Source organism: Labeo rohita, chromosome 23 (genome assembly GCF_022985175.1).
Source record: "Labeo rohita strain BAU-BD-2019 chromosome 23, IGBB_LRoh.1.0, whole genome shotgun sequence".
NCBI lineage: Eukaryota > Metazoa > Chordata > Actinopteri > Cypriniformes > Cyprinidae > Labeo > Labeo rohita.
In genome coordinates this window covers 23,667,004-23,682,314 of record NC_066891.1, presented here as the reverse complement: position 1 = coordinate 23,682,314, position 15,311 = coordinate 23,667,004, and the positions used below count along the sequence as shown (strand labels likewise).

The 15,311-nt window shown below is 33.2% G+C and overlaps 1 protein-coding gene across 12 annotated transcripts in view; it reads left to right on the top strand.

Annotated features, from left to right (window-relative positions):
* si:dkey-178k16.1 (band 4.1-like protein 1) overlaps positions 1 to 15,311 on the top strand; it is a 77,535-nt gene that overhangs the window by 36,086 nt on the left and 26,138 nt on the right. For all 12 annotated transcript variants that reach the window (XR_007825485.1, XM_051095984.1, XM_051095989.1 and 9 more), the window contains exons 2-4: positions 1,080 to 1,147; positions 1,297 to 1,461; positions 11,784 to 11,888. Coding sequence is in view for 11 of the 12 variants with exons in the window: in XM_051095984.1 (XP_050951941.1) it covers positions 1,097 to 1,147; positions 1,297 to 1,461; positions 11,784 to 11,888 (321 nt within the window). In the remaining variant the exon portion in view is untranslated. The remainder of the gene's footprint in view (positions 1 to 1,079; positions 1,148 to 1,296; positions 1,462 to 11,783; positions 11,889 to 15,311) is intronic.

Genomic DNA, 15,311 nt, shown 5'->3' with positions numbered 1-15,311 from the left:
GATTAGCCATTTAATGGACTGGCTGTTTGTCTTCTGACTGAATCACGGGTGCATTTGTGCATAGTATTTAAAGAGCGAACGATGAAAGTGAGCACGGCCAAATGGGGAGGTTTGTTTGTTTGAACTGCAAAGCTTATATTGAGTGATATTTGGAGAATTTCTATGGGGGAGATGTTTGGGGCTTTTAGTAGCACAGCGTGGTGCAAGTGAATGAGATGGAAATGAAGGCGATTAGCATATTCACAGTGGTATCAAACTGTCAAGCTGCGACACCTAAACACCATTAAACACAGAGAAGTTTATTTGCTAAAAAAAGGATTGCATATTTAGCCAGGTTTTAAGCGTTTTACCTTTTTAACATTCCATCTGTCTTCTATCTTTCTTAATTTAATGGAGATCACAACAATGTATATTCTGGGGAAAGAAGAATAGCTTAGTTAATAAATATAAGGCTTTCATTGTACTCATTTGATTAAGCGCTTCATTTTAAAATAGTAAATCTGTTTACTCAAACACTTACTGTGTATCACAGCTTGTTAATTTATTAATATGCAATCATCACTAGCTAATTATACTTACGGTGCAGACACGTAATGTTTTAGATGTTTCGCATGACCATATGCCAATGAACACATTTCCTGCACTGTAATTCACCAAATGTCCTTTAAGAAACAGTCAGACTTTGTCCTGGTCATTTGTGACTAACTGTGAAACATTTGCTCTGCAGATCACATGAACATATCGCAGCACGGCTCATTAGATAAACCAACAGATGTGTGTGTTTGTTTGTTCTTCATCTATTAAAGGGATAGCTCACCTAAAAATGTAAATTATTATTTTTTAAATAACCTATTGTTCTTCCAATCCCGTATGGCTTTTTTAATGGATTGCAAAAGATTCTTTAAGAACAACATTTTTTTCAGTGCAATCAAAGTGATTTAAGAGACTGGTATGTTACCAGCAGTCATTTATATGTTCATTAGACCTGTTAGGGCTATAAAGAAATGAATATTAAATTAATATGGTCAAGCATGAGGAAAGTTTAATTTGTTTAATGAGTTTGTTCTAATCTTTTTTAGGACTGCAAGTGATTGCTATGTCAGAGAGAAGTTCAGCCACAAAGAATACAGCAGACGGAGGTTACATGGTAAGATCTATAATCTATTAAATATTATGTCTTATAATATGTTTGCCTGTGCCATGCAACTTTCTATCATTTGAAATTCGTGAAACATCCTTTCATGCATTGCTTTTGAACACTTTTTTTTAAACTATACTCTGATCACTTATATTCAGGATCACGATTCGAAGATGTCGGATGAGCACAGAGACACGGATGATTCGTCGGAGAAAACGCCTAGTCGGATGTCCAGATCTCCGCAAAAATCCTCTAAAAGACCAAAGACAGTGCCTGTGAAAGTCACACTGCTAGATGGATCTGCCTATGAGACCGGAGTGGAGGTACAGCAGTTGCTTGCGTGTGCTAAAACTAATTTGTGTTGTTCTGTAGAAACATGGTGCCAGACCTCTAGGGGTCTCAGCTGTTCACATACTGTTCTCCAGTAGTGCTGTATGCTTTTGTCAAGTCAACCACACCCCTGCCGACTGCTTAAACAGCTGTATTATTTGAGATTTTTCCAGTAGAGCCGGGCTCTATTTTTTTTTTTAGATATTTATGTCAATATCTATATATTTGCTATGATGCATTCTTTTAAAAGTTGAAATCACAATCTATCTACAGTGCCTTGCGAAAGTATTCATACCCCTTCATTCTTTTCACGTTTTATGTTGCAGCCTTATTAAATTTCTTGTTTCCACATCAATACACTTCATACACCATAATTACAAAGCACAAAACAGATTTGTGACAACTTTGCAACTTTATTAAAAATAAAACACTGAAATAAGTACACTGCATAAGTATTCATAACCTTAACTCAGTACTTAGCTAAAGCACCTTTACAGCCTCAAGTCTTTTTGGGTATGATGCGGCAAGTTTTGCACATCTGCATTTGGCAATTATCTGCCATTCTTCACCTCACCTCTTCACCGCTCAAGCTCTCTCAGCTCGGATGGGGGTTGACAGATATTTTCAGGCTTCTCCAAAAATATCTGATTGCGTTCAAGCCAAGGCTCAAGGACGTTTACAGAGTTGTTTATAAGCCACTCTTGCTGTGCGTTTGGGGTCATTGTTCTGTTAGAAGGTGCTTTGGACTGGGTTTTCATTAAGGCTATCTCTATATTTTGCTGTGTTGAGCTTTTCTTCTACTCTGACGAGTCCCTCAGTCCCTGCCACTGAAAAACATCAACACAGCATGAGGCTGCTACCAGCACACTTTACTTTTGGGATGGTACTCTGCAGGTGATGAGCAGTGCTTGCTTTCCTCCAAACAAGATGCTTGAAATTGAGGTTTATCAGATAAAGAATATTGTAAGGTACTTTGTTGCAAATTCCACGTGTGTTTCATGTGTCTTCACTGAGGAGAGGATTAAGTTTGGCTTCACCGCCATGAAGCCTGGATTGGTGGAGTGTTGCAGCAATGTTTGTCCTTCTTAAAGTTTCTCCAATCTACATATATGATCATGGAGCTCAACTAGAATCATCAGCTTCTTGGTCACCAGTATAACCAAGGCCATTCTCCATCAATTGCTCAGTTTGGCCAGGAGGCCAGCTCTAGGAAAAATCCTAGTTGTTTCAGATTTCTTCCATTATGGATAATGGAGGCTACATGCTTCTGTGAACCTTCAATGCAGCAGAATCTTTTTCTGAAATCTTTCCCAGATCTGTACCGTGATGCAATCTTGTCTCTAAGCTCTACAGGCAGTTCTTTTGACCTCTGGGCGTGGTTTTTGCTCTGATCTGCTTTTTCAGCTGTTAGTCCTTTTATTGAGAGGTGTGTGCCTTTCCAAATCATATTGAATCATTCAATTGAATTTGCTCAAAGTGTAGTAACATCTACAAGTGCTCCTGGGCTAAATTTCAACTGTCCCAGAATACTTTTGCAATGAAATCCGTTCAGTTTTTTGTTTCTAATAAATTTGCAAAGCTAAAAGGTGCATAATTGTAACTTATTTAGTAATAAGTGTATTTGTAAAAAAAAATACTATCCTATTTTAAAAGTATCATGATTTCTAAAAAAGTATCAATAATAATCAAAAATGTTTCCTGGACAGCAAATCAGCATATTAGAATGATTTCTGAAGGATCATGTGACACTAAAGACTGGAGTAATGATGCTGCAAAATTCAGCTTTGATCACAGGAATAAATTACATTTTAAAATATATTCAAATTAAAAAATATATCAGAGTATTACTGTTTTTACAGTATACTTAATCAAATAAATGCAGCGTTAGTGAGCATAAGAGAGTTCTTACAAAAACAGTAAACATTTTGCTCATCCTAAACTTTTGAAAGGTAGCATAATTAAAAATTCTATAATTATCTTTACTTTTTTTTTTTTTCAGAAATTAGCATCAATCATATATTTGCTTTGATGTATTTTCTTAAAAGTTTGATTATTTTTAATCATAAAGAACGATATGCATAATTCAGAAGTAATCCACTTGACATAATAAAATTCCTTAATCTAGTTTAACATATTTAATATTTAAATTTAATTTGTATCAAAATAACAATATATACACTATTATATTTTAAGTATTGCAAAGGGACACATCCTTGGTGACAAAAACACATTCTTAATCAGTGTTTTGAAACTAATTTACTCAAACAGTTTGAAAAAACGAATTAATGGAAATGAATCAAACATCCCAACTCTCTCTGTACTTTTGCTACTGAGACTTAAATTAGAGGTGCTACGAAAATATCTCATTTTTACCACTCTCATACCCAAGAGAGCATGTGTGAAAGTTTAATTAAAGGTGTTGGGTATTTTTTTATACATTTAATAACAAAGTACATTGCAAATATTTAATGTATGGAAGCAGCTATTTGTGCTAAGTGCAAATAGCAATTCTGTTTACACTATGGTAAAATAACAGGATTTTCTGCTATTTATACTACTTATTCAAATAGTGGCAATTATCTGCATTTCAGTTTTGTAGTACATTATAAAACAGTAAGCAATAATAATAACGTAATGAGTGTAAATCATAATTTTAATTTACATTATTAAATGGATGCCACCTTATTGGGACAATAAATCCCTCCCTACATCTGCCCTAACCTACATTTTCAGCTTTTAGATTATTTCCTTAATTTTTTATTGAAAATAAATGCCTTTCCGAAGTGCCTTTTTAAATTTTAAAAGGGAAAAAAAAATAGCAAAAGGCAGATTCAAACTCAGGTCAGTTGCGTCAAAAAGACACTGCGCACACTTTATCATCTACGCCATCGGAGCCGTTGTTTTATTAGCGTCTTTTTTAGTGTCGACTATCCTAATCACACATTGGTGGGCGGAGTTAATGAAAATAGCTTCTGCCAACAAGGCAGGCTATTTGCATTTAGTGTAAACATACACTCCGTTAACATATTTTATGGTGCTAAACACATAAAACCAAAAACTAAATTAGACTATGCTAAACTATCACATCTGACACACCAACCAGCAGCTGTATTTACAATAAGAATGTGCATAGATATTACAATAGTGTCGGAATGTGTCAAACAAAAAATCACTGTGCTGTTCTTGTGATCCCTGAACCTCACATTCCAGTCCCTCATTGGAATTTCACAGCCCGGCTCTGCAGCTCCATGTTGCCTACCGCAGTGCTTCTGGGAATTACAGCACATGAGATATGAATGCTAGTGCGGGCTGATGGGGTGGGGGTGTTCATTGATAGGTGAAAAGCTCTCCCACACTAGTAGCTCTCCTGGGAGTGCCACATACTGCTCTGAGATCAGTGCCATGTCTGCCTGTGTGCCCCAGGGGTCTGCCGGTTGATGGATTTCCAGGGTGTTTTCAGACATGGCTGTTCTCTGGGGTGTTATTCGTGGCTCTCTGGTAGCCTCTGCCATCCGTTTGCCATTACTGATGCTGCAACACCTACTGAGAGAGACGGACTGTCCAATCTAAAGGTCAAAGGCCGCCTATACTTCCAGTCTTCTACGGTTGGATGAAGGGGAGGAGGATGGGAAATCTATAATGGTGACATGTTAGTGGTCCCATGGAGTAAATAATACTACAGCCTTTCAGAGGAGGGTATACCAGCATGGGTATTTGTCACCCTTGGCTAAAGTTCACGCAGATTTGTTATCGTTTACTCACCCTCAGCTTTGCTTTGGGTTGTTTCAAACCTGTATGACTTTATTTCCGCCAAAGAACACAAAAAGAGGAGCAATGTCTAAGCTGCTTATTTCTATACAAGAAAAAAAATGGATACACACTACCATACTCCAAAAGAATAAAAACACAGTAACAGCTGGCAATATGACAAATGGCTGCTTTTGAATGCACATATGCATGTTTGCATGCACTTCTGCTTATGTGTCGAAAAACGGGATCATCATGCCACTATTTAGTGTAGTTTTTATGAATATTTCATTTTAATTGAGTTTTAATTCAGTTTTAGTAGATTTGTATTTTTGTTGCTTCTATTGTTTTTATTTATTTATTTATTCATTTTATTTTAAATATGTCTATATTTACACTACCAGTCAAAAGTTTTTGAATAGTAAGATTTTTACATTTTTCTTTTGAAGAAGTCTCTTCCGCTCACCAAGGTTGCATTTATTTTATCCAAAATACAGCAACAATAGTAACATTTTAAAATATTCTTTTACTATTTAAAATAACTGTTTTCTATTTGAATATATTTTAAAATGTAATTTATTCCTGTGATTTCAAAACTGAAATAATAATATAATAATATATAAGAAAATCACTAATTGCTTTTGGCTGGATAAAATTATTAGCCATAATAAACAATCTGAAACCAAATCTACACAAAAAAATGTGTATTTTTTAAATTGTGTAATTTTTAAAATTTTTAAATATGTCTAGGTATTTTTCTCTCTCTCTCTCTCTCTCTCTCTATATATATATATTTATTAATATTTCTTTCAATTTTAGTTTTTGTTTTCTTACTACATCAAGTTAAACTAAATGAAAATGAGAAATTCAAACTGAAATAAAACAATTTAATAAAAATTAATATATAAATATAATATAATATAAATATATATATATATATATATATATATATATATATATATATATATATTTATGTGTGTATTTTTAGTTAACAATTATTTAATTTAATTAACAGCTAACAAAAATGATTTTTTTTGATGGTTTTAGTTTAAGTTAACTATAATAATACAATAATATAAAAGAATCACTCATTGCTTTTGGCTGTGTAAAATTATTAGCCATAATAAACCACCTTAAACCAAATCAACACAAAGTTAGGCTTAAAAAATAATTTTACTGTGATTTTAGTTTTAAATGTCTGCTTTTCTATTGTTTGTAGGCTGTTTGCTTCTTTTTAATTTTGTTTATTAGTATTTAATTATAAAACATAGTCATTGTGAATTATTAAAGAATAACCTGAAGTCAATTTTTCTTAATTGAAAACTACATGCCAGTTTTACGGGTAAAGGAATAGTTCAAAAATGACATTTTCATCCTCATGTCATTCCAAACCTGTATGATTTTCATTCTTCTGTGGAACATAAAAGAAGATATTTCAGAAAAGTGTTTTTTTCTGTCTGTACAATGGAAGTTAATGGTCAACAAAGCTGTTTGGTTAGCAGCATTCTTCAAAACATCTTTCATGTTCCACAGAAGAAAAAAACCTGTACAGGTTTGGAACGACATGAGTAAATGATGATTGAATTAAAGCGATAGTTCACCCAAAAATGAAATTTCTGTTATTAATTACTCACCCTTATGTCATTCCAAACCTGTAAGACTTTCGTTCATCTTTGGAACACAGATTCCGAAATTTATGATGAAATCCAAGAGCTTTCTTACCCTGCATAGACAGCAATGCAACTACCACCTTCAAGGCCCAGAAAGGTAGTAAGGACATTGTTAAAATAGTCCATCAGTTGTTCAAATGTTATGAAGCTACGAGAATACTTTTTGTGTGCAAAGAAAACAAATATTACGACTTTATTTAACAATTTCTTCTCTTCCATGTCAGTCTTCGAGCCATGGTTAGAAAGCTCTCAGATTTTCTACATTGCTGTAGAAGTACAGACCCAGTGTTTACAAAGTGAACATGCAAAGAAGATCAAAGCCCTTTACAAAAAGAGGTAAAACAGTGATATAGAACGATTTTGAAGTTGGAGGAGATAATGAGATGGGATTTTTCGACATACCCTAACTGTATTGAACCGACCTAGACAAGATGAGCGTTTGAGGTTAAAAAGTATATAAATTATACATTTTTTAAAATTAAATAACCGATCGTTTTGCTAGATAAGACCCTTCTTCCTCAGCTGGGATCGTTTAGAGCATTTATGCATACAAACAACTGGATGGAAACATGAATAGTCCTGCTGTTAAATTATGTTGAGAATTTATATTATGCTAATTTCATTTAATTGTCATACTGTTCATTCTGTTAAAAAAAAAGTTTTATAAAAATAAGTTGAATAAATAAATAATTTAAACAATTCAAGTTTGTGCACTCAGACATTTGATGAAACTTAAATTTAAAAAGAAAATGTAATAATCTTTTGCAAAGATTAAGGACAAAATATGTTCGCAGTTACATATTAACAAGGTCATAGTCATGTATATTTAATAAAAACACAAAAAATCTAGCTTGTATTGTTGTGTTATGTTTGACCCACCTGTGTGTCACTTTCGTCCCATCCAATGGGATCGAAAGTAACAATGTGCAACTTATGTTCAAACTGAAACTATACTTTACAAAATACCACCTGGTATTAATAGACCACACTTCTGAGTTATAGGCCACAGCAAAAATATATCTCTGTCTACAACTTTATCTTTTTAAATTATGTTTTTCTGAAAAAAATTGTACTTTTGTCCCCACTCTCCTTTATATTATCTGTAAATTTTTGTTCTGGACGTGAACTTCCCCTTTAATGACTCCTTCAGTATATTAATATAATACAGTGACAGCTGTAATAGGCAGTTTATTTACTGCAATCTTTTTGTCATTTTGAAGACTGGATGTCCCATCCCCATTCACATTCACTATATAGCAAAAAGCAGCCTGAGCAAATAAGCTAAATATCTCCTTTTCTGTTCGAGTTGAGTATGGGTGAACCGCCATTATAACTATCTGATTGTTTTGCTGAAACAATGGCTTATTCTTGAGTTGATCAAAAGCCAAAAAGAGATGTGCAATTTCTCTGTGAACATTTCATTAATTCTTTTATGTCACATCATCAATATTAAAAATCTTTCCACTCAGGAAACCCCAGATAAACACAGCAGAGCACTTCTCATTACAAGCTTTGCTGATGGAAGCAAGCTGTGAACGTACAGTACTGCCTAAAATCACAAATGGCAACAACTACACTACTAATGTTTGTCAAAACTACAAGTACATTCCTGCACCTGGGGATCTATTAAAATCAAGTCCTTGAAGTGCATTATGTTGGGCTAAAAACTATGAAATTACCTTTGCATATCAATATAATGTGCTGGTGTAATTGAGGGCCTCCCTGGCTAACTTAAGAAGCCTTTTTATGGTAGCACACCCACTCTCTTTCTTTCCTCCTCTTAAAAAAAAAAACCTTGTGCTTCAGCCATGAGAGGCCAGGGAAGCGACACACACACATGCACAGACTCACTCACAAAAAAACCTCACCACTTCTGTTGCCATGGAAACAGCTGCGCTGTATCCCTGTCGCCGCGGGAAAAGGGCTCCCTGGGCGGTGAGTGCTCAGTGTTTCAGTAGAAAGGCAAAGCCAGAGCTGGTGTCTCAAGCGTGTTGCATATGCCACTCTATTGTGCAGAGTGACAGGGTGTGGTCAGAAAGGCACACAGATGCTTAGCCACGACTGAAGATTATATGAACATGAAATTAAGGTTTTGTAGAAACAGCACATAAGTGGTCATTTCTTAAGTGTTAATTGAAGAATTTAATGTAACAAAGGGCAGAGGATTTTATTATGTCAGTTTACTATCTTTAAGATTGTAACCCAAACAAATTTATATATTTTTTTACACACATACACGCATATATATATATACACACTTGTCTAGTACAAATATGTAGCTTTGTTTCATAATTACAGTGTGTATGTTTTTTGTTATTTACCTCAAAAGAAAGGAAGTGAAAAGTGACAACAAGCCCCGTAGGTGGGGTACATTGTAACATGTGAGGTGCACAGTGTAACATGACCATATACACAACAAACTAAAATAGTTTGTCAATAAAATAAAATGATTTTTTAAAATAAAATAATGGCGTTTTTTAAGAATTAAAAAAAGTCTAATTTTTGAGGTTCACAATGAACACATTGCAACCATGCATTTTGCTATGATCGCAAAACGCAGCTATACAGTATAGTTGAAAACAATGTGCGCGAATAGATGAAACACATTCAGACATTCAGAAAAACACTCCCCTCCCTCCAAACACAGCTCTCATAGAACATAAACGAGCCAAAATGCTTTACATTTTTTTAAATAATAATTTTTCAACTTTAAACATCTATTGTCAGTCTTTATTCACCTGTTTCTTGTGGTTTCTTTCTAAAATCCATAAAAGTAAATAGTGAAAATTACATCATTAATGTCATAGAATAGCATAGTTTAATAATAGCGGGGCAGATTGTAATGCAGTGTTACAACGTTCCCCATCAGCGCGACTGGAATTTAAAACTGGTTAGTGTCTTCTGATGGTTTGCTAACTGATAAATAACAGATTGGAGATTAAAATAATAGCATATTTGTCTCATTTTGAATGAATACTAAAAACTGAGATGAAAAACTTACTTCAGCCAGAAATGTACTTTTACTATGGTAAAATAAATATTCAGCGATATCTGCAAAAGGCTTTTGAATTTTGCCGCACTTTTTTCTGTATAGTGTTGCTATGGCAACTAGTAAACGCCGTAAATTTGGTTACGCTAGCGTGTGTGGAAATATTTAAACCACGCGTTACAACTAACCCTGCGTTAGGTTGTGCACCGCTCACCCCTAGTGTTTATTCATCAACGGAAAACAGCATAGACCAAAAGATGGATTGTGATTTAAGAATCGATATTGGTTCATTAAAATGAGAATCTATTAAAATCGAGAAATCGTTTTTTTTACTCAGCCCTAGCGTATTTTGTTGTTTTTAAACACTGCGCTGTTGTCCTGTATCTTTATGATTAACAATAAAATGTTAACAAAAATAAAATTAAATGTGTTATTCTAATTAAAATATGGAAATTAAAATAATGGGTAATAATCGATTATGACGGAATTTTTACTACCCTGTCCATCAACATGACGAATAATGTTAAAGTCTAGCGCAACCATGCGCAGTAATGTGTTAAAATATGTATATACACACACACTGCCCTCAAAATCCTTATCATTTTTTGGTGCAAATACATTAAAGTAACTTGACATTATCATTGAAGACCAGCAATAATAATTTTCATTCTGATTACATAATAATGGCAATATATACATGTCAAAGTCAGACATGCCCCTTTGCCAGCTGTGATGCCTGGTTACTGGTTTAAACTTGGTCCAGGTTTTTAAAAGATTTTTGGGTCAGCACACCTTAATAGCTTCAACAACTGATTGCCAATTTGCCAAGTTTAGAATACAATGAATTTAGGCCCAGATTATGCAGAGCTGCTAATGGTGGATATTTTGATGAATCGAAAATTTACATTTTTTCTATGTATAAACTGTTTATGTAATAAAATATGTTTTTGTAGTTTCTGTTGACCCTTATCAGTGCAAAATTATCACAAATGAAAAAGAATTTATGCCAATATTGTCCAAAACCCCACATTCCCAAACTTCTGGAGGGCAGTGTATATATATATTTATTATACATTTTATATATCTCAGGTTAGTGTTTTTAAGCATTTTACATTTATTCCAAAATAATAGCTAAAGGCAGTAACAATTGAAACAATATATTTTATTTGTGAACTTATGTTCAGCCATTCTTTTCAGATTTCAGATTCTTTTACTGATTGTTCAGTACTGATGTTTTTGGATCATCAATCATGAAAGATTGGTAAACATTGGTCACAGACACATAAATTTGCCTCTTTGGATGAGACGCCCCTGATATACATCAAATCTAAGTCTTGATTTCTTGTATCATTATATTATCGTCCAGCTCTAATGTGCTAAACATGACTGTAAGGCATGAAGATATTAAGATTTTTTAAACATCAACATAATGGCTTTCTTGTAAAACTGCTTTAAAACAATGTGTATGGGGGAAATTTGACTTGACTTTGAGTTGATTTACATGCTAATGTTCACCTTATCATTGACCCAGCAAATGGATGGAAACTAAACGGATAATTTACTACATATTAGCATAAATCTTGCTTGTTCGCAGCATATTTGGGGACTTTCAGCCTCTGAACATTACAAATATGGCATTTAATCAGCATCTTACTGGTTAATATGAGTCTGGCCAGCTAATATGATGTTGACTTGTGTCTTAAAATCATAAAAACACCTTTGTGTTACATGACGGAACTCAGGTATTATCATATTCTCAAGGGAAGGATACTGTGTCCCAGTGAAGAGACTGGAGACACTCCTGACTTTGATTAAAAACAGAAGGGGGGCATTTTCTGCAATGACAAACACTAGATCAATCTCTTTTCTCTTGTGCTCTTTGTCTGTACTTGTTCATTTATCTTTACAGAAGCTCTGTAAAGGGCAGATGTTACTGGATATGGTGTGTGAACATCTCAACCTCTTGGAGAAGGACTACTTCGGCCTAACCTTCAGTGACACGGAGAGCCAAAAGGTCAGAGTTCACCTTTTATGTCTTTCCATTATACTGTTTCTCTTATATAATTGCTATAATTGCTTTAGCTTAACAGAGCACATATTGGTAAAACTTTTTTGTTATTCCAGCTATGTGCCCTGATAGCAGACGTACATCACGGAGACGTCTATTTGACGTCTGCATTCACATCTGCAAAATGTATTTTTTAGAGTGTTTGCGCATCTGCAATACATCTATAGGATGTTTCCTATCAGATGTCAAATAGATGTCTATTAGATGTCCTTAAGATGTTTATGATTTAAAATATATGTAAAACTTAAAGATGTCTGCCAGATGTTTGTACACAGCAGATGCTTTCCAGACCAAGTGATCTTTAACAGACATCGTGTAGATGTATGTGTGCTATCTGGGTGTAACTTGAATGTACGAGTCTTCGCAAAAACAGCCCGTTATGCTGTTTGATATTGCAAACTGGTATGCCAGAAACATGTTAAATAATGCTAGCAACATAATAAAAGAAAAACATAGTGCTAGAAACACACTAGCTCCATGTTAAAACATTACAGAATCATGCTAGCAATATGATAAATCATGCTAGAAACATTTCAAAACAGCAAAATAGTAAAGCATATTAGCAATGTGTTAAAACATGTTAACAACATAAAACATGTTAGAAGCATGTTACTAACGTTACATGTTACATGTAAAAAAAACTTGATAGCAACATGATAAAATGTTATCAAAATTTTAAAACATTCTAGCAATGTGCTGAAACATGTTAGTAATATGTTCAAACATGTCAACAATGTGCTAAAACATGCTAGCTACACTACAGTAACATGCAAGCAATATGTTAAATCATGGTAGAAACATTTTAAAAACACTAGCAAAATAACATATTAGCAATATTATAACATAAATTATGTTAGAAACATGCTGGTAACATGTTACATGTTAACAAAGTGTTAAAACATGGTAGCAGATAAGACATGTCAGCAAAATGTTAAAACGTGCTAAAACATGTTAGCAACATATTAAAATGTCAAAAACATTCTAGCAAACATTATAGAAACATGCTAGCAATATGTTCAATCATGTTAGAAACATTTTAAACATACTAGCAAAGTAGTAAAGCATATTAGCATGTGTTAAAACATGCTAACAAAATATGTTAGAATGCTGGAAACGTTACATGTTAACAATGTGTAAAAACATGGTAGTAACGTGATAAAACATGTCAGCAAAATAGTAAAACATGCTAGATACATGCTAGCAATGTGTTAAAACATGTTAGCAACATGTTAAAACATTACAGAAACATGTTAGCAATATGTTAAATCATGTTAGAAACATTTTAAAACATACTAGCAAAATGGTAAAGCATATTAGCAATGTGTTAAAACTTGTTAACAATGTGAAATATGTTAGAAACATGTTAGCAATGTGTAAAAACATGGTAGCAGCATGATAAAACATGTCAGCAAAATCTTAAAACATACTAGATACATGCTAGCAATGAGCAAAAACATGTTAGCAACATAGTAAAATGTTCCAAAAACATTCTAGCAACATGTTAAAACATTATAGAAACATGCTAGTGATGTGTTCAATTATGTTAGAAACATTTAAAACATACTATTAAAATAGTAAAGCATATTAGCATGTGTTAAAACATGCTAACAACAAAATATGCTAGAAGGCTGGAAACTTGTTACATGTTAGCAATATGTAAAACATGGTAGTAATGTGATAAAACGTCAGCAAATTAGTAAAACATGCTAGGTACTTGCTAGCAATGTGTTAAAACATGTTGGCAACATGTTAAAACCTGCCAACATTATGCTTAAACATGCTAGCAACATGTTAAAGCGAATTAGAAATATGTTAAAACTTGTTAACAACGTAAAATATGTTAGAAACATGCAAGCAACATTATATGTTAGAAATGTGTAAAAACATGGTAGTAACGTGATAAAACATGTCAGCAAAATAGTAAAACATGCTAGATACATGCTAGCAATGTTAAAACATGTTAGCAACATGTTAAAGCATTACAGAAACATGTTAGCAATATGTTAAATCATGTTAGAAACATTTAAAACATACTAGCAAAATGGTAAAGCATATTAGTAATGTGTTAAAACTTGTTAACAATGTGAAATATGTTAGAAACATGTTAGCAATGTGTAAAAACATGGTAGCACCAAAAACATGGTAGCACCAAAAACATGGTAGCACCATGATAAAACATGTCAGCAAAATCTAAAGACATACTAGATACATGCTAGCAATGTGGTAAACATGTTAGCAACATATTAAAATGTGCCAAAAACATTCTAGCAAACATATAAACATGCTAGCAATATGTTAAATCAAGTTAGAAACATACTAGCAAAACAATAAAGCATATTAGCATGTGTTAAAACATGCTAACCAAATATGTTAGAATGCTGGAAACATGTTACATGTTAGCAATGTGTTAAAACATGGTAGGAACATGATAAAACGTCAGCAAAATAGTAAAACATGCTAGATACAGGCTAGCAATGTGTCAAAACATGTTAGCAACATGTTAAAACATTACAGAAACATGTTAGCAATATGTTAAATCATGTTAGAAACTTTTAAAACATACTAGCAAAATGGTAAAGCATATTAGCAATGTGTTAAAACTTGTTAACAATGTGAAATATGTTAGAAACATGTTAGCAATGTGTAAAAACATGGTAGCAGCATGATAAAACATGTCAGCAAAATGTTAAAACATGCTAGATACATGCTAGCAATGAGCAAAAACATGTTAGCAACATATTAAAATGTTCCAAAAACATTCTAGCAACATGTTAAAACATTATAGAAACATGCTAGTGATATGTTCAATCATGTTAGAAACATTTAAAACATACTATTAAAATAGTATAGCATATTAGCAATGTGTTAAAACTTGTTAACGATGTGAAATATTTTAGAAGGTTGGACACGTTACATGTTAGCAATGTGTAAAACATGGTAGTAACGTGATAAAACGTCAGCTACTTAGTAAAACATGTTAGATACATGCTAGCAATGTGTTATAACATGTTAGCAATATGTTAAAACCTGCCAACATCATGCTAAAACATGCTAGCAACATGTTAAACATGTTTTAAACAAGCAACATGTTTTAACATATAAATATGTTAAAACTTGTTAACAATGTAAAATATGTTAGAAACAGGCAAGCAACATTATATGTTAGAAATGTGTAAAAACATGGTAGTAACGTGATAAAACATGTCAGCAAAATAGTAAAACATGCTAGATGCATGCTAGCAAAATGTTAAAGCGAATTAGAGATATGTTAAAACTTGTTAACAACGTAAAATATGTTAAAAACATGCAAGCAACATTATATGTTAGCAATGTGTAAAAACATTGTGGCACCATGATAAAATATGTTAG